We start from the raw sequence: 18,231 nt of genomic DNA on the forward strand, positions 1-18,231 counted from the left end.
AATGATTTTATGACAAAAACATGGCCAAAACCAAATAATAGTATTGTTGGGGTTTTTTTGTTTTGTTTTTTGTTTTTTAAGTGTACTGTACTTTTGGTAAAACTCTTCAGGGCTAAAAGCATTAATTACCCACATAACCCAAAACATTCATTATACTACTTCAGACTGAGAAGCTGGTTGTTTAGCATCTTCTCTCCAACGTTATTTCTCTGACTTTACATACAAGTTCTGCTTGAACGCTCCCTACAAACTGACCAAAAACCTGTTCCTAGAAGTTGGGGGAGAAGAGAGATAAATGTATCACACGACCATGATATCACTGTTACAAAATAGCTGCCTTTTTTTTTTTTTTTTTTTTGAGAAGGAATGCAGACTTTCTCACTCTCTGCATCTCCTCTCCCAAATCATCAAAAACCTAATACCGATTTTCTGCAAATACAGGCCTTTTAAACTGGACTAATTTGTCATATGGCATTAAAGCAAAATGCAAGTTAACATTTCCTGATGTTTTGTCCAATATCTAATATCTTTTAATACAGCTCTTTAACCACATAGCTCTCTAACTTTTGTTGCGGGAGATCATTTTTCCCTTCTAAGTACGCTGCCTCTATCGTCTAAGCTTTACACTTTTTCTGTTCTTTTATTCCTTCAGAATGACTGAGAAAACTATTAAAATGACTGATAGACCCGAAGAGCCCATTCTTGGGCTTGGCATTTCCTTTCTGACTCTCCTTGCTGTTTCAGCCCCCTTCTCCTCTCCGCCCCCGCTGCGCACTGGTTCCGTCCCTGACCCCCCAATCCTCTGCCCTCCGCTGGGTCTCCTGCCCTGGCCAGATTCAGCAAAGCTCTCAAGTGCCTAATTCTCCCCTCCTCTCTCACCTGCGTCGTGCTTCGCTCTCTGTGTGTTTACTACCTTACCTACCACACGTTTTTCCTATCCACGTAGACTATAATTTCTCCAGCACGGTATGTTTATGCGCTGTTTAGCATGATGGTATAGACATCCCTATTCTCAATACCTACAAACCAGCAGTCACGACAAATGTGATAGCAATTTTTAGCACATGCAGTGTTCTGCAAAATCAGCTGCTGGGATTATTATTCACATAGGTATATCTGCGTCAGACGTTAAAATCTGCTACTGCCCATAGCGTAACCCAGAGCTTCACATGGACTGCAGCGTAGATACACCCTTATATACCACATTACCTACTTAGGCACACAAAATGAAGAACAGATAGAGAACTCGGGAGTCCCGTTTCCTAGAATTCAACTATAATTATAGGTCCCTTCCTTTTTAATAAGTAGGCCAGATCTTGTTATTAAGAAGTAAAGCTTCCCTCAGTGAATTGCTTGTGTTTCAGCACTTTCAGTTCTCCTGGCAGACAAGCAATGGTGCTAAATCCTTGCCCGTGTGATGTGAGTCAACGGTCATGTCCTACTGACCTCAGCAGGCGTAAGCTTACCCAGTCGGGTGTAGGAGGTATCGCCTAGCCGGTACGAAGTTTCTGCCTCAGGTCATACTGGCTTGGCTTTTACTCAGCTTTAAAAGGGACCTACAGGCTCCGACTATGGCTCTACTTCTTCAGCCTCTGGAAAGCTATTTAACTTATTTCTGCCAGGTAAGAATAAGAACTGTAAATATTCATTAAGCATGTCTGCAAAATGCCCCCAAAAATGAACTTCAGAGATGCTGGGTATTATGACCCATTCTTGCAATACTTAAACATGTCAAAAATGCCCAGCAGATGAGGCAAACCCAGGGCCAGCTCCAATCTTTTATTTAGACTCCCCATCCTCCCTCTTCCCTGTTCATGTGTCAATGCCAACACGTTATTTTAGTTTCACAGCCTCATGAAAGCAGAACAAACACGAGGTTGCCAAATGACCAATCCTATATATGAGAACAGCTCAGGAGGAGTAACTCAGTGAATAGTCAACAACAATTTTTCCTCACATTGCGATGACTTTTGTGAGGCAGAAGATGACTTCCTAATGGAATATTGAACTGTCTCCAGGAGCATCTGTCGTGCCAACGAGTGTAATCTTGTGTCGGTATCAGTGCACTTATCACCGGCTCTGTGCTGATACAGCAGCTTCAGGCAGCGGGATAGTTTTTTTAATCTCTATTTCTGAACGTCTTTGTTGCAATGGCTTTTAGCCTAGCATCACATTCATTCTTTAGGGAAACACTGCTATTCAGCAGATATACAACATTTGGGAGCATTTGCAAGGGAGGTTTGAGGCATAGGGGAGCACAACATCTCCCACGTAATCCCTTGGAAACTGAGCTTCGGGATCCTGCAGCGCTGCATTTCTTTCGGAAATGATTCTCCCTTCTTCACTGAGAGAAACTGTACCACCAGTCGGAGCTTGGTGCTAGTGAATCGTTTCTAGCACTGCAGCTTGGAGAGAATTCAAAGCATCAGAAACACAATTAAGAGGCTATAGCGATTGACTTAGAGGAAAGATTAAAAATCTGAAATACATCTGGTTTATGTTTAAGATGGCTTATCGTAGATACCACAAAATTTTAAAACTCGCTTGAATAATTGCTCTCCATCTGTGCAGTGCCACCAGGTTGTTACTCAGAAGAATGAGATGGGGTCAGTAAAAGTGAGAACTGCGTGTAGACACCAGGAAAGAGGGAAGAATTGTCTTCCCCGAGGGGAAAGTGGAAGACTGAAACTGTGACACAGTTACTCGGGCCTGGGCAATATCCTAAAAAATGACACTGGCACAGGTTGCCCAGAGAAGCTGCGGATGCCCCCTCCCTGGAAAGGTTCAAGGCCAGGCTGGAGGGGGCTTTGAGCAACCTGGTCTAGCGGAAGGTGCCTCTGCCCACAGCAGGGCGTTGGAGCCAGGTGATCTTTAAGGTCCCTTCCAACCCAAACCATTCTATGATTCTATGGAAATGTCTAGTAGAGAACTGTAAAACTACCACCCGTAGGGAGACTAAGTAACCTAATAAACTTTTTCCATCTTCAACTTCTGCAACTAAGCAGCACCTTCCTGAATTTAGCATTGGCTGTTTGTTGCTCTCCATCTTTCTTTCATCAGTGCTAAAACGTGTAGTGGGGTTAATAACCAGGGTTCTTCCACGTACAAGGAATTCCCCAGTCTTGGTCCAGTAACTGCACGGAAGAAAACTTTCCCAGTTAGTTCAGTTGCACGCATGGCAAGTCATAACATGGCATTGTTTAGGATTTATAAAAAAAAAAGTTTGGAGAGCACTATTTTTTAATGAAGGGTGTTATTAACTTGCAATTTAGTAGCTCATAGAATTTCAAGAGTAGACCTTGGTACCTAGAGTTTTCTCCATGACAAGAGTGTAAATTTTTCTTAAACTTCTGACAAGATAAGCGTCTAGCCGGTGTCTCTCTGTTGCAAAGCTAGATCTTCCTTTACTCCTTTACTCTTTTGTGATCAGAGTAAAATCTGTAATCTAAGCAATCACTTTAGATTTCAAGTGCAAAAGCACCAGACACCATTGCACTGGATCGGGGCAGCAGAAGCAGAGCGGGACCAGGGCTCCTGCCCCAGAGAGCTCCCATGTTCCAAGAAACAGCACAAGCGTGAAGGTGATTTAGAGGAGGGCTACATTAAAGTGACGTGAGATGGTTCAGGTCTTTCTTCACTGAGAAAGAAAATTGCCTTGCCAGAAAAAGCAGGTGAAGACATGGCACAACTTGTGTCATGTCACCCTCATGAAGTTACGCAAATTCCTGCGCAAGGTCTCGGGGTGAGCCGGAGCTCAGAGGCTTCTCGGTCTGCGAGATGGCTGACAAATGCTTTCCTGGGGGACTCGCAGAATGACCCGATAGAAAGCTCAAAGATAAATCCCCACTTTCCAGCCTTCGGCTTGTTATGGGAACATCCGTTACAAAAACCAATCTCCATCCGTGCCTTTTTTTTTGTACCCAACACAGTGCTTGACTGAAGAGATGTTGACTTTACAAAGGTTAAAGGTGGCGGCCTCAACCAACAAATGGGATTTAGCAAGAGGGGAGGATTGTTGTTCTTTCTTCTTTCAGGAATGAAGTGTCAGGAGGATGCAGAGGTCAAACAGGCCCCTGCTGAGCAGCTGAGTGATGGCACCAGCTGCAGAGGGTGCTGGAGCTGTGCAGGACCTGAGGGTTCCCACGTTTGGGAAGGGGATGCCAGCTCCTTTTCCCACATCTGAAGTTAGAGGAACAACAGTGAGAGCCCTGTTGGGAAAATGGGGTCCAAGCAGTTTAACATGGAGCGCAAAGCGATGCGCAGGAATTGAGTCGTGCCCTGCAGACAGAGCTCTGCTCCGACCTCGTGGCCATTCCTGAACAGGAGCCTAAAGCTCCTCCTGGCTGAAGCGGCTAACGGACAATCCTCCCTTCCCTTCTATCGCCCCGAGTATGCGTGCAAGGACACCAGCGTTTGCATAATTAGCAGTTTGTAGACTGAAAGTAGGACTGAAAAACAACAGACCTAGGCTTGAATTCATACAAAGCCCCAATACCCTGTGTAACTGAAGCGAGTGAGTGTTATACACATGACAACACACACACAGAATGTAAACGAAATACTTTGCTTTGGCAAAAAGTTTTGGACTCTCACTTAGATTCTGCCAGTACCTGGAACATTGGCAGCATTCATAAATTCATTATAACCTGGCCTTTCAGAAGAAAAGCAGTCTGGGGGTTTCCTCCTGCCAGTGAGCAGGAAATATGTTTTAATGTTTATTCTCTAATGCAACAGTACAACAGATTTATATATTTAGGAGAGTTCTTCCTAGAGAATGAATTAGGTATCAGATATTTAGTGTTTTGCAAGAAAGTCAAGATTCATGCGATAGAACAGAATTTGATGTTCTTGTTCAGAAAGATCTGGACTAAGCCCACTTGATTTCTTGGAAAAGGCCAAGCTCTAAGAACCAACAACAGATACAGCAGGATAAGCACACCTTTGGGGGGGGGGGGCCTGATTCCTTGAAATGTTACAATTCTGAATTATACAGAAGCCAAATAAAAGTATCACTTTTTTTCACAGCCCCTGTGAAAAACGAAGGCTCCGTGTCCGTCTGCTAAATCTCCGTGTCTATAAGAGAACACAAAACCCAGCACAAATGGCGGGAGAAGGGAAAGAGGTGCGCACAAGATAGAGCAAGGCCTAGCAGAATCAGCATTGGAAATGGTTGCAAGCAGATTATGGAAACATGGAACACGCACACATAAATTGTCATTAAAAACATAGAGAACAACCTTGAGAGAAGTTGCGGTAACCCTAGCCTAGGAGGGTTTGGGGCGTTCCCAGCTGCCACACTTCTGTGAAAAAGGGATTGAGAACAGATTCCCTGTTAATGTCTTTTCAACTGTGATGGCTTTGGGGTCTAAGAATCTGCTTTCTGTTAGGAAAAACTATAAAACTTTCAACAAAAGATGAAAAACATGTCTTCCATTGGCATAAAAGCAGGAGATTTCCTGGCAGGAAGGAGTGGCATATTGAAAATTCCCTGGAAAGTAGAATACAGAAAGAATAACTGCCACTGGCAGCAAACTCCAACTCTCAGCAAATGCATGTGTTACAAAGCTAACAAACCAACCAACCAAACATCACTCAGAATCTTGTACGTGCGCACAAGCCAGGTTTAATACTTTTTTTTAAACTTCGGATTGGGCCTTCCATTATTTATCATCAGTGAAGTCCTTTCTTACTTTTATTTCCCACTTTAGCTCTTGAAATTTGGCATCTGTTGAATTCTGTGTTAGGGCTTTTTCCAAATCCAAGACTTGGGGAATTTAGTTAACAGTGCAATAAAAATAACTTCATAGTGTTACAGGGAAACATTAAAGCCTTTTTTGTGTGCTGCTCTTCCCCTTTTAAAAAAAATACAGACATTGTTTCTTTAAAAGGCTCCATCTGCAAATCCCATTAGATGTGCATATAAGGTTTCGGATGATTAATAGTTGCCTGCTTTGCTTTGGTTGGAGGGACCGAGTGCATGTACGTTAACCCCTCCCTCCCCTCTCTCACATTTCACTTCACAAACTTGTCACTCTCTCCCCAGCACAGTATTTAAAAAGTGTTTCACCCATGTCCAGCACTTCACAAGGAAGCAAGTGTCGGGGCTTGGGAAGCAAGTCGGGGCAATCACTGCGCAGATCTGGTTCCTGTTCTCCAGTCGGGACAATGAAGACGCTTAGAAGAGTTCCCAAAGTAACAGATCTGCAACAGCATAAAACCCACGAACAAACTGTTGTTTAGGGAGGAAATCTACTCTGTAAAATTTTGGAAGATTTCCCTTCTGCTCCTCTTCTGACTGTGAAGCCTGAGCCATAACCAGTCACGACCACTGGAGTGTGGACAGGATTGGAAGCAAATGGATCCCACCAGCAGCAGCTGCATGCGCAGCCCGCAGCCTCCCGCCGCGCTTTGGGGGTGCCTGCGGAGCACCCATGCGGATGTCCCCACAGCTTCGGGGCTGAACCACTACCCACCAGCACCATTCTCCTTCCATCAAAAATCAGACTTCGCTGCTTACTCCGAGTTCTCAACCTCCTGCCTGGTGACTGCTCCCCACAGCTTCCCACAAGAGGAGCGGGCATTTTTGGAGCAGCACCCCTCTTTCCAACACTCTGACTGGCATTTTGCAGCAACTGAGGCCAGAAGACGACTAAATCCAGGCCTGGCCTTGGGTTCTGGGGAGTCAGAAAGCAGCAGCCCAAACCTAGTGAGCGCGGCAGTGGGTATGAATGAAGATGATGAGGTACCTGTAAACACTACAAATGAGACTGAGAAAAAGTCATCCGAAAGAAAAAAGGAGAACTCAGGTAGGTGATACGAAATCGGGGTTGTGGGATAGTGCAGGCTATAGAACGGGAGCACCTGTAAGGTTAGGAAGTAAGAAATAAAACTGACAAGGAAAACAGTTTGTAATTCTTGACTGGGGAAGCTCACGCTGAAAGGAAATGGCTTATTCTTTGACATGCTTCACTCCTGCAGATCTTGTTTACTGAACCAGGCACTTTACTCATCAGCACAACGCGCGTTTGCTGTAACTGAACAGGAACCACATGGCCTGTGCGCGCTGAGCTGACAGTCCTGGGATGTGGAGTTATGTATCGCGTACCTGCCGTTTGTCCAGGCGTGAGAGAACGGCAGCCAAAGAGCAAGAGCCCTCATCTTGAGCTGCCTGTGCTAGTTGGGAATGTTATACTAGGATTTTGACATCTCAGTTTATGGTAAGAAGTACAAGATGCAAAGCCTCCCTTCAGGTATAATTTCTATTTGGCCTCACTAAATATTAAATGCTTTTACCTCAAAACAGGACGTACTAAAAGTTTGCCCATCAGTACAACATCCAGCAAGGCAGAAAATGTAGATAGTTTTCGTTGTGTCATCCTAGCTAGCAAAGCACCTTCTTTCTACAGCACACTGTTCGATAATTTCATAGTTATACCACCTCTGGTTTGCTGCTCTCTCAGATCCAGGTATGTGAATACGCATAAAATTGTTTTCTCCTAAGGCAGCTGTTAGAAAGTGAGACGCTTATATGCATTCATTTGCTATGGTATTCATTTGCCAGCTACAGTGTGCTTTATCCCACAGCACTGCTATGAAGTAAGGAATATTTTCCAGTATCCCCATTTTACAGGTAGAAAACACAGCGATAAAAATATCTGTTTATTTTTAGGTTTTACAGGTGGGCCACAGAAGAGCCACCTCTAATCCAACTCTCATTTCTCCACTTTGCAAATTAAACAGCAAGCTTGTATTCGTGCTCCCTGGCACACAGTTAGTCCTTATCTCTGTTCTCTTCCAGTATGAATAGGCTGTCAGGGAACACCTAAAATAACGAGTACTCCAAACCTCTTTATGCCCAGAATCTAGTTTACTCCCTTCGGTTACCTGTTTTTTTTCTTTAGAAACCCAGCTTTGTAGAATTTAAGTTCATTTCTATTGAAAAAGCATGTTTGGGCAAAAATTTCCCCAAAACCCAAATGCAAAGAAGTTTAAAAAAAAATTAAAAGTGAACGGTGCTTTTATTAAAACATTTGCTAGTCATAGGCAAACAGCAGATTTCAGCATCGCAGATTACAGGGATATCCTTATTCTTGAAGCGACTGATTGCAAAGCACAGCTCCCTGTTTTAAGTAGAAGACAAGTGTTCCTTCTGTTCTCTGTTACCAGCACCCTGACATTTTCTTTCCCTGCTTGCTGCTGCCCCATACGCTTTTCCTTACAGGGGAGCTGTAAGCAACGGCACCGCCGAAAGGTGCGGTGCTTCCCACCTGCTAGTGACGGTTGCTGTCTGCATAAGCTGTTGCTCCAGCGAACGCAGAATAACGGGGACATCCCAAAGGGAATTCCGTGGCTTTTCATTTCACTCCCTTCTTTGCTTACCAGACAGCAGAACTATTTGATATCCCTCCTGCAAGCTTTTCCTTCCTTCTGTCCCCAGACAAAATAAAATAAATGAGGGGAAAGTCTATGAGCGATTTTATTGTGATTTCCTTCATTTTTACAGCGGTTCCAGAAATGCAACTGGACATATCACATACTGATTGTTTATTCTAAGTGGAACGTAAGTTTTTTCGCTCCTCTTGAAAATTTTCCTTGACTTCTTTAGAAAAAAATCTAGGTACCCAGAGCCTTCTCTTTAGAGATTGGGCTAGTAAAGAAAAATATACTGAAATCACTTGAAGAAAAAAACTACAAAATAAATTATTTTCTTCTAGTTGGTGCCTTATCCACCACAGTTTTACCTGAACTGCAATTACAATGATCACAGCGTTACCATGATTTGTGCTAGCGCATGCAAAAACCTTTGGTTCTCGTGAGACCCTAGTCAGTACAAGATAGATAGTGAAGAGCTTGGAACACGGCTCTTTGCAGAGTATTCTGAGAAAAGTCTAAAATAAGCATATTTCTCAGACAAATAAGCAGACTGGTGTAAAAATAATAAAAAAGCTTGTCCACCTTTAAAACTTTCTTTGATGCATAGATATATTAAAAAATTTAAAGAATGGCTTTGTTATGGCAATAACAACAGCGGCTTCTACACAAGCGCTCGTGGATAAACATGCACACACCCTACCCTCCCTCTATAGACTTTAGTTATTTCGATGCCATATTCAGTCTCGACTTCCCAGCTCGCCAAACGACGGAAGATAGACGTTCACCCAGTGTTAGCTTTCACAGCTGCCTCTGCTGTCCACCCACAAGCCACAGCTATTAACATTTTCAAATAAGATTTCAATAAAGATTCTGTCTGACCTATCCTAAACTGTACTTGCGTTATTACGCACTTGAAGTCCCCAGATCTCCAACAATAGGAATATAATACATAATTGAATTCAGACAGCTTTCTTTTATGTGAATGAAACAATACAGAATGTGAGCGAGGCTGCAGTAGAAAAGAGAACGTGATAACAGCGTGTAATGACTCCCTTAACAACATTAAACATACAAAGTCCTTGACTGAAGGATTCTGGAAAACTTTGTGTTCACGTGTGCAGAGCTGATCTGAATTCCCACCTGCCAGCCTTTCTCAGCCTTGCCACTAACTGTAAAGAGGATTTTCTAAGCTTGCGATTCCCGTTTACAGTCACGGTGGCATAAAAAGCAGTAGGTAAGAGCAGGTAGCAGGAGGTAGCAGCAGATAACCTGAGAAGGACGAAAAGCAAAGTCCAGGCAGGTCCCTGACCACTTTAAAGCGGCCTGGGTGCAGACCGTCGTGCCGCAGCCCTGCGTGCGCACTCCCCATCGGGCATTACTCCACGAGGCGCTCGCTGAAGTAACTGCTGGGTACTGCATCATCAGCTGCCAAATGAATCCACTCTTCATCAGGCCGCTTTACTCGGCCAGTGTTCCTGATAGCTTTCAGGATTTTATGTTCCATAACAGCAAAATCTATCAGTGTCTTACTACTTGATTTAACCACTTAGAATAAATATGCCCTCAAAGTCCTTAGTATGGCGGAAAAAGTAACATTGTGCAGACGCTTAGTATCTTTATTTCACTTTCTTCTACTAAGGGAAAAACTGCAGACATCGACAGCAGTTCGCAGAATAACAGACACCAGGTGCACTGATCATCACAAACAGCTGACAAGCACCTAGGATCCTCCTCGTACAGGCGCTAGTGACCCCCCTGCTCTGCGCCTAAGCTGCTCTCTGAGCAACACAAGCACCCTCTGTGGTGCCCAAATCCTGGTCCTGCACAGTGCAGAGTCCTTATGCCTTCCTCCAAAGCACTGTTTACTGGCTGTTGTTAGCAGACCAGTCCAGCCCAGTGAGGGAGGGTGAGTACTACTTCACGAGACCAGATTCTGATTCAGTTATGCTGGTTGCAAGCACAAAGCAAAGTCGACTTCTGTTGACCAGCTCCAAATGCTGAATTTGGCCCATTGTTTTGCAGGGAATGGGTTGTCTCTTCGTACACACATGTACGTATTAGTGCCTGACACAGGGTTTTTTGGAAACTTTCTAGCGTAGGAACATGTACCATTTGGGTTCCTAGACATATTTTGCTGCAGCCCTGGGGAAAGGCAGCCGTTCAATTCAACCACACACTGAAACTGGTTGGGATCCTGGGAGCATGCATGCTTCATGGCAGAGGCACGGATCTTCGGTGATTCCTCAGCAGCTTGCTTTTTTTTTTTTTTTTTCCCTTTTTCAAACTGGCAGTACAGTAGGAAAATCTTTCCAAGCTGATTTGGCCTTTCACACAACGTTTGCCATTTTCCACATTCTGTTGTCAAAACTCTGAAACAACTAGGCCCAATTTCCACTTTTGGAATATCACAAAACCTCCAGCCGTGAATAACCATCTGTCTCTTTACAGCACCATGTGGCACACATCCTGCTCTGTTCCCAGAAATACTTAGCTGTTTAAAATTGTTCATGTTGTTTTTTGGAAATGAAGACTGGTCAAACTGCCCCTTAGAAAGGATGCCCTTGATCTCGCATGTATATTCAGGTTTCATTAGCTATTTTGATCCCAGGTTAATTTGACAGAGGTGGCTTTAGTTCCTGCAGCACGTTATCGGCATCGGAGAGCTGCTTCACCCCTCCGCGTGTTTGCTAGGGGAGCAAAGGCCCGGGGGAAGCCCTTCAGACCGAGGCTCCCAGAAGCTGGTGGCAAAGCTCCCGGCAGGGGATCCATGCTTCAAATCCCACTTCCCCACCACTCCCTCAAAAGTCACATTTGTCAGCTTTGGGAAACACGTGGCGGCGTGTTTGCTCAGTAAGAGGTGAGAATGAAGGGGATTGTACGACTATGGGCAAAAGCAAGCGGAGAAACTTCTGGGGTTTCGTTTTCATAGTTTCCCCAACTTTACTTGGGGATTTTTGAAGTATAACTAGCATGAACAATGTTGATGCAAACAAGACTAATTTCCTTGAAATAGAGAGCAGTACAGCTGCAGCATGTGATACATGGGTCCCTGTGCACATTATCACTAATCACAAACACAGCTATGTTTGATTTCCCCATTTCTGATGGACGGTGCTAAGATTGGATCAATCATGAAGCCTACAGCCACACCTGACAGATTTTTCCAGCTTTATTACTTTGGCAACCAAAGGGACATCTAGAAGATGATACTGCATGTCACGCTCATTGCTACCGCTTTGTATATAATTTCTATGTAGAAATATTATGCTAGGACACATGGAACCTCATTACACACTTGTTACACACAAAAATTAAATAATTAATTCTCAACACAACAAAAAAACCTACTAGCATCTTCAGTTCAGGGAATCTAGCCAACCGCAGGAGCAAGAGGGGAGAAAGAGTCAAGGAATTGCAAAACTGAAAGACTGGCAGTTTGAGCTTTGCTCACTGAAACATGGGCATTGTTCCTTGCATCGCTTGGAGATTCTTCACAAGCACCAATTTTAAAATTTTAGAATTTTAAAAAATAGATTAAGAAAAAAGAAAAAAAAAGGAAATAAAAATAGATTGCCACAGTGTCAGGAAAGTCAGCTTGTGCTTGCTTTTTGGCATAATTGGTGCAGCATCCCTTTGGCTATGGCTTGAAATTTGGCTTTGAAATATGACTCTTGGCCACTCTCCGACTCGTGCAGCCAAGTGCACAAATAGCAAAAAAGTTTTTCAGGGCAGCACAGTGCCGAGGATGGCACTGAGGCCAGTCATGCACACAGATACCAGATCTCCTTCTAGTTTTCATTTAGCAAGGATTAGGAGAAGTTTAAAGTCTGGAGTATCGTGTGCCGGTTCAAAGAACAAGGGTTCTCTGGCGTTGCTTGTTTTACCATGTTCCTCCACACACACATGGAGTATTTCCAGGCCGTGTGCTAGCTTAGGGTGCTTACAGAGTGACTTTGCCTTACGCCCTGCACCAGAGGTCGTCACCATGCCCTCACAACACGCACACATCATAAACAAAGTGTTTTGCTGCCTGTTGCTTGGTACGTCGGGGGAGACTGGTAACGTGTGTATGAGGAATTAAAGTAAAGATGTGGGGAAGGAAACCGTTTCGATGCAACGATAGCAAGGAACGAGAGCTTCCTTACCATAGCTGCTCATTTCTGCAGACCCAGGCGTGTGCTTCTGCGCTTTGGACAGCACGCCCCTTCCTGGCTCCGGGCCGTCCCACCCGTGTCCCCTTGAACCCAAGGCTGACAACGCGGACAGCTCGGGCTGAGCTTGAGGGGGCATAACACAATCGTCTTAAAACTTCCCCTGAGCGCTTCAGCGAGTGGTTTATGTCAGACCTCTGCAGCACCCATGTTCACACAGCTCAACGTAACTGCAAATTACACAACGTGTGTGCTTGCCTCCTAGAAAACCAGAACTCAAGCGGCAAGGCAGAAACGAGCAGCAAGTCACGGAAGGAAAGGACAGCTTTCACAAAGGAGCAGCTGCGGGAGCTGGAAGCTGAATTTGCCCACCATAACTACTTGACAAGGCTCAGGAGATACGAGATAGCTGTGAACCTGGATCTCACCGAGAGACAAGTACTTCCCGAACCCCTGCCTCCCCAGCTTCTTCTTCCTCCCCCACAACTTCTCCCTAAAGCTAAAAACCAGATACGTTACTCGAGCGTGTGCTTTTGCAATGGCACAGAGGTATTTTAATACAAAGCCTCCACATTCTTTTAAAACACACTTGTTACAAATTTCTGTAAGTAGTTAATAAATGTAATTATGTTTATCTAAACTAAAGACACATTTGGGAACAACTGATATCTACTGAGCTGTTGTTTACCACCACTCATTGGCACATGCTGACATGTCAAGGCTTATAGACGGAATATGGATGTCACCTTAGACTGCAATGACCAGGAAATCATTAGAATGGCATGTGTTTGCTACACGCATTCTTCTTGGGCCAGGTAGTATTTTGAGGTGATAAGGAAAGACAAAACCGCAGCGTTTCGTGGAGAGAGATGTTTCTGCTCTCCCATTGTGATCTCAGTCAGAGTTTCCTTATCAAAGCTTAGTGGACAATAGAGGAATTGCCCAATTAAGTGAAGCAAATTACAATTCCTGAGGCATTAGATTGGATTGACATGCTTAGCTGACATAAAGACAGATTCTAGGCAAAGCACTTGTACTACCTTTGCGGGTCTCGGAGAAACATCTGCCTGGAACAGTTTAGAAAGAATTGCTCCTGCCTCTGTTAGAGAGATGGATTACTTGAACTTGTGAGGCTCCTTTCACCTTTTCTTCTAGAATTCCACAAACATCTCTCTATTGATACACACATGTATGCATAGGTCTGCTTACACAGCTCGGAGTGAGGCAGTAAGTAATTATTTCCTTTGTATCACCCAGGTCAAAGTATGGTTTCAAAACAGAAGGATGAAGTGGAAACGTGTCAAAGGCGGGCAGCCGGTGTCCCCCCACGAGCAGGACACAGAAGACGCGGACTCGGCTGCCTCCCCCGGCTCTGACTAGTCCGAGCTCAACGGGCGAGGGGGAGGGAGGCAGGAATCGAGCAGAACGCGGATGCGACGCTGCTCCGGGTCAGCTACGCCATGAGGTGATCCTGCTCGCAACACCTGTAGCCCGGAGTCTTTAAAAGGTGTACGATGCTTTAGGTTACAGAGGCAATTAAAGAACGCAGGGAAAAAAGCCAAAGGAGGCCATGATTTTGATTTTGATCTGAATGAATTTAACTCTCTCTGGAACTGTCTTACTACCACAGATGTGTCTTCAGAATAAGAGCTAACCAACATATAAAACAAGAGTAATGTTGCCTAGGCTCTCAAGCGCTCAGAAAATACAGGTTGTCAGCCAGCAAGAAAGGCTTCAGCAAGTGATAACGCAACTGTGCTCTCATCCAGCCCTTCCCTGCTCACATCTATCCTGCATTTGGACTTGACAAGGCACATTTTCCTTGTGCCTTACTTTAAGAGAAATAAGTACTTTGATAGGCACTGATTTTTCTTGCGATATGAATTGAACACCTGTATGGTTAGGCAGTACGATTACAAAACAAAAATTTGAGACCAAAACTATATACAGAGAATTCTGCTTACCAGTTTCAGAAGAGATGGCTTTCACAGTGACAGTCCAAGGGGACAGGGGCCTCGCTGATGGTAGCAATTTGCAGAGGGAGATTTCTTCCAAGCTTGCTGTAAATCCTGAAATTGAATTGCTAGATCTCAATTTCAAATATTTTTCAAAGCAGTCATTACAAAATATCACAGCAGGTACAGCAGAGATTAAGCCCTCAACACGATAGCTATCACTATTTTGCTTTCAACATTTAAATCTATTTAACTAAAGGAAAACTACTGTTTAGTGCTGCATTTCTTTTGGATTTACAGACTCTCTCTGGAAACCCATGGTTTTCTTTGTGAAATCAGGATTGTCAAGAGAAGGAGGAAACAACGTTACCTGGAGTGATTGAACTGAGTTTACTGTCCACAAATTCTCGTTTCATTTTTCACTGAAGACAAAACTTTCCTCTGAATAAACATGTGCATGTGTATATTTAAATTACGTACAAAAACATCTATTAATCTAGGTGTTGTGTGGATTTACACTCATTACTTACTGTCTTCTAAATCAATATTTGGATTTATGAGATTTACGGTTAAGTGACCAGCCTAGCCCTTTTCGCAAACTTCCCATTCATAGGTTGTTTTTTGTGATTTTTTTTTTTTTTTAGTGTTTGCAACTGATCAAAGATTTCATACAAATCACTAGGATCTGTGCTTTTCAAAACGTGTAAACATATTGTGTCCTTGATCACCTCTGCCTTTGGTGGGGTTTGAGGACACCAAGAACCTTTACCAGCAATCTTTAAAGCCACTAAAGCTGACACAGCCAACTGCCCGTCCTTCCAACACAAATAATATGTAAAAGAAGCTTTCCAACACAGAATCATAAGCTGCCACGGCACCACCATATTTTAAACAGAATTTTACACCAGCGTATCACATTATGACTATTGCGAATACTGAAACTTCAGTTTAAATATTTGAAAGGTAACCCTTCTTGGCAGCTATGGCATACTATCTTCCTTTCGCCTTCCTCTGATGCATTGTTATTGGGGTTTAACACGGACTGCAAATATGCTGGATATAAAGTTGCATATCTGGATGATGTGTTTATAAAGTTATCTGTGGTTATTCCACTTGTAAAAGACCTCAGAATAGATAAACATCAACTCTTTTTTTTGGAGCAGAGATGCTGTATTCTTTTCAAAGAACTGATTACTGTAGCTCCTAAGAAAAAACATCCATTACATTCCTTCTTTAACAATTCCAAACCCGATTTGACAGATGAAAAAAAATGAACAGTTTAGAGCATGTATTTGTACAAAAACAATTAAAAATAAAGAATTATTTTTTAAAAGAAATTATTTGAAAATAAAGAAACTTGAGAAGTGAAAAGCTATACAAGGTATTTTCCACTTCAAACCAAACACAGTAGGTGGAATGGAGAAAGGAGAATCTCTCATTAAAATAAGAGTCATCAAATCTCTTACGTATTTGACACACTAAGATTGCGAATTCTGTCCGTCTTCCACGGCGACAGCGGAACGTCAGGACGCCCTGACTGACGTCACGTACCGGGCCACGAGGGCCTTGCTTTGCAGGACGTTCCCTGCCAGCCTGGGGACGGGGGGCCGTCGCCCGCGGCCGCTCGCCAGCCGGCGGGACGCGGGAGGAGCCGGGTTACTCTGGTTTCCCACACCACGCTGCTTGCAGCACGCCTACAACTCTCACCCACTATGACCACACGCACCCAAAAGAAAAAAAAGGAAAGAAAATTGCATTGCTGCTGTTTCACAGGGCCCCTGCACAAACTATGCTGTGACCACGGCATGGATGCAAACGGGTGTAAATCCCGCGAGGGTATGCACAGCGGGGTATTCCCATTACGTCTCAGACCAGCGAGACAGATACACAGCAAGCACTGTTACCCCAAAGAGTCCACCTCTCCCTGCAGAAAAAGATGTGCACTTTGCCACCATAAGCTTAAATGAACGCTGCATTTAATGCTAATTAATAAATAACCTGTTAAAATAATTACGCGTACGCATGTCCTCCCTCTGAGCTAGATCTACCCGCGTCTCTCCAGATCTTTATGGTAAGGAAACACCACCCTCAGTTTCCTCCCAGGACATTTGCGTGTGAACGGTACGATGTTTTGACGGGAGATCTGGCAGACGGGAAGGTACGGCCAGACCCCAGTTACTCCGGCAGCAATAAGCCGAGGCGTACTATGGCAGAGCACTAGTATTTGGGTTACAAGCCTGACGTTAATAGTAGGTTAATAACCTCACTATTCAGGTTACGTAAAACTTGTTGGCTAAAAAAATTGCCCATGCACAGATGAGAAGCTGCATTTTACTGTAACTTTAGGAGCAGAAAACGTCTGCAGCTCTGCTTAAACCTTGGTGCCTTCTGATTAAGCTTCTGACTAAACTCACGAGTTTAGCTTTCGGCAAACACCGAAGAAAGCTGGCTTTGTGAAGAACTCTGGTGCTGAGATGTCCCACCCTCACCTCCAGGAGCACAAAACACGGTGGGGCAGGAGCACTTCGTTACTCATTTCCTTGTAAGCTCTTAAGCCACCTCTGCACCGTACCTCGCCTCGCTGCCTCCTCCCCACTGCCGTGAAAGCTGGCGAGCTGCAGGAGCAGCTCATTTTGTGATGAAAACTTTTGGGCTCTTGGCTACCAACATAAACCAAAACCAGCTCCTCACCCAGAAAGAAGAAGAATAATTTTTCCCTTTCAAGGAAGCTGTCAACGGTAGCATATTGCATCCTAATTCACTTAAAAGCTAGTCAATGGGATCTCAGTCCATACCCATAATTACTGCTCCTAAACAGCTCTTGCTCTGTCTTTTGAGAAACAAGGTACAAGTCACCTGTGAGACCATTTTATGCTTAGGCAGTTTCCGCATGAAACCATCTGCTTATTCTAAGACTTTAGTGTTTTGTGAAGGAACATTTCACTCCTGACATCAAAGCGTTTGACCCCTGAACCTCTGGTGCCAAGAATCTTTCAGGCAAAGTCTGTCGTCTGGGAGCAAAATCTCTGACCTGCAATTATTTTTCACAGAAATACACATCAGGCTTTATTCTCCTCACAGAAGGGAAGTAAGCTACCTGGGGATGTTTGGCAATGCTTCCCAGGCCCGATTCCCAATAAATAATCTGCGCACACAGTCACCCGCGTAACGCTGGGAAGGGCTGGCAGGTCACCCACAGGAAGCCCACGCAGGCAGAGAAGCAAGGCTTTCTTCCCGTATGCGGCCAGTGCAAACAGCCCACAGGGAGTGGGGATATCTGTATAAACACAAAAACATGTGCTGTAGCCCTTTATATCTCTGCTGCCTCTTCTCAATACAGGAAGAGAAGCGCTTTCCCTGGAGTCATAGGTTTTATGAACGGTTTATCTACCTAGCCAGATGCCAACGTAGCATAGGCCCTAATTTGGTTTACGTAGTTTCTGCATCCCACGACTCCTCTGTTGTTAGCCCTCAGTTTCTCTGCATCTTTCTACAGCATTAAGCTAGTGATTTTTCCAGTCAATGGAGCTACTTGGACAACTTAAAAATAACCTAGAGGTGACTAAGAAAGCATGTACTCATGCGTGTGTACGCTTGACGAAGTTTTAGACAGGTCCACAACCCCACTAGAAAGAACTTTAGAAGGTCCATAACCTTAAGGAATCGCTGATTGTCAGTGCCAACCACACCATTGGCACCCCCCGCCCCCTCCAGCCAAACCAGCTCGGTACCTACCAGGAGTCTTTGCAGCC

General features: G+C 44.2%; 1 protein-coding gene and 1 long non-coding RNA gene across 2 annotated transcripts in view; one reads left to right on the forward strand and one right to left on the reverse strand.

The window, feature by feature from the left end:
* Positions 1-5,956: 5,956 nt before the first annotated feature.
* Positions 5,957-18,231, reverse strand: part of LOC148054227 (uncharacterized) — a 36,458-nt gene continuing 24,183 nt past the window's right edge. The window contains exons 2-3 of the long non-coding RNA XR_015707449.1: positions 14,489-14,593; positions 5,957-6,201 (exon numbers count right to left, since the gene is read on the reverse strand). This is a non-coding gene — a long non-coding RNA (uncharacterized LOC148054227). The remainder of the gene's footprint in view (positions 6,202-14,488; positions 14,594-18,231) is intronic.
* On the forward strand, positions 6,317-14,875 carry MEOX1 (mesenchyme homeobox 1). Its single transcript, XM_009461923.2, has 3 exons — positions 6,317-6,806; positions 12,790-12,962; positions 13,782-14,875. Exons 1-3 carry the CDS (start codon positions 6,356-6,358, stop codon positions 13,902-13,904), a joined length of 747 nt encoding a protein of 248 aa, XP_009460198.1. The 5' UTR covers positions 6,317-6,355; the 3' UTR covers positions 13,905-14,875.

Source organism: Nipponia nippon, unplaced genomic scaffold, assembly GCF_047370975.1.
Source record: "Nipponia nippon isolate SJK-2023a ecotype South Korea unplaced genomic scaffold, ASM4737097v1 scaffold_32, whole genome shotgun sequence".
NCBI lineage: Eukaryota > Metazoa > Chordata > Aves > Pelecaniformes > Threskiornithidae > Nipponia > Nipponia nippon.

Bases quoted from the DNA above. Each gene is read 5' to 3' on its own strand.
- MEOX1 (XM_009461923.2), top strand. From the start codon at position 6,356: ATGGATCCCACCAGCAGCAGCTGCATGCGCAGCCCGCAGCCTCCCGCC. The intron at 6,807-12,789 runs GTAGGTGATACG...CTTGCCTCCTAG, and splicing joins AAGAAAAAAGGAGAACTCAG to AAAACCAGAACTCAAGCGGC. The intron at 12,963-13,781 runs GTACTTCCCGAA...TGTATCACCCAG, and splicing joins TGGATCTCACCGAGAGACAA to GTCAAAGTATGGTTTCAAAA.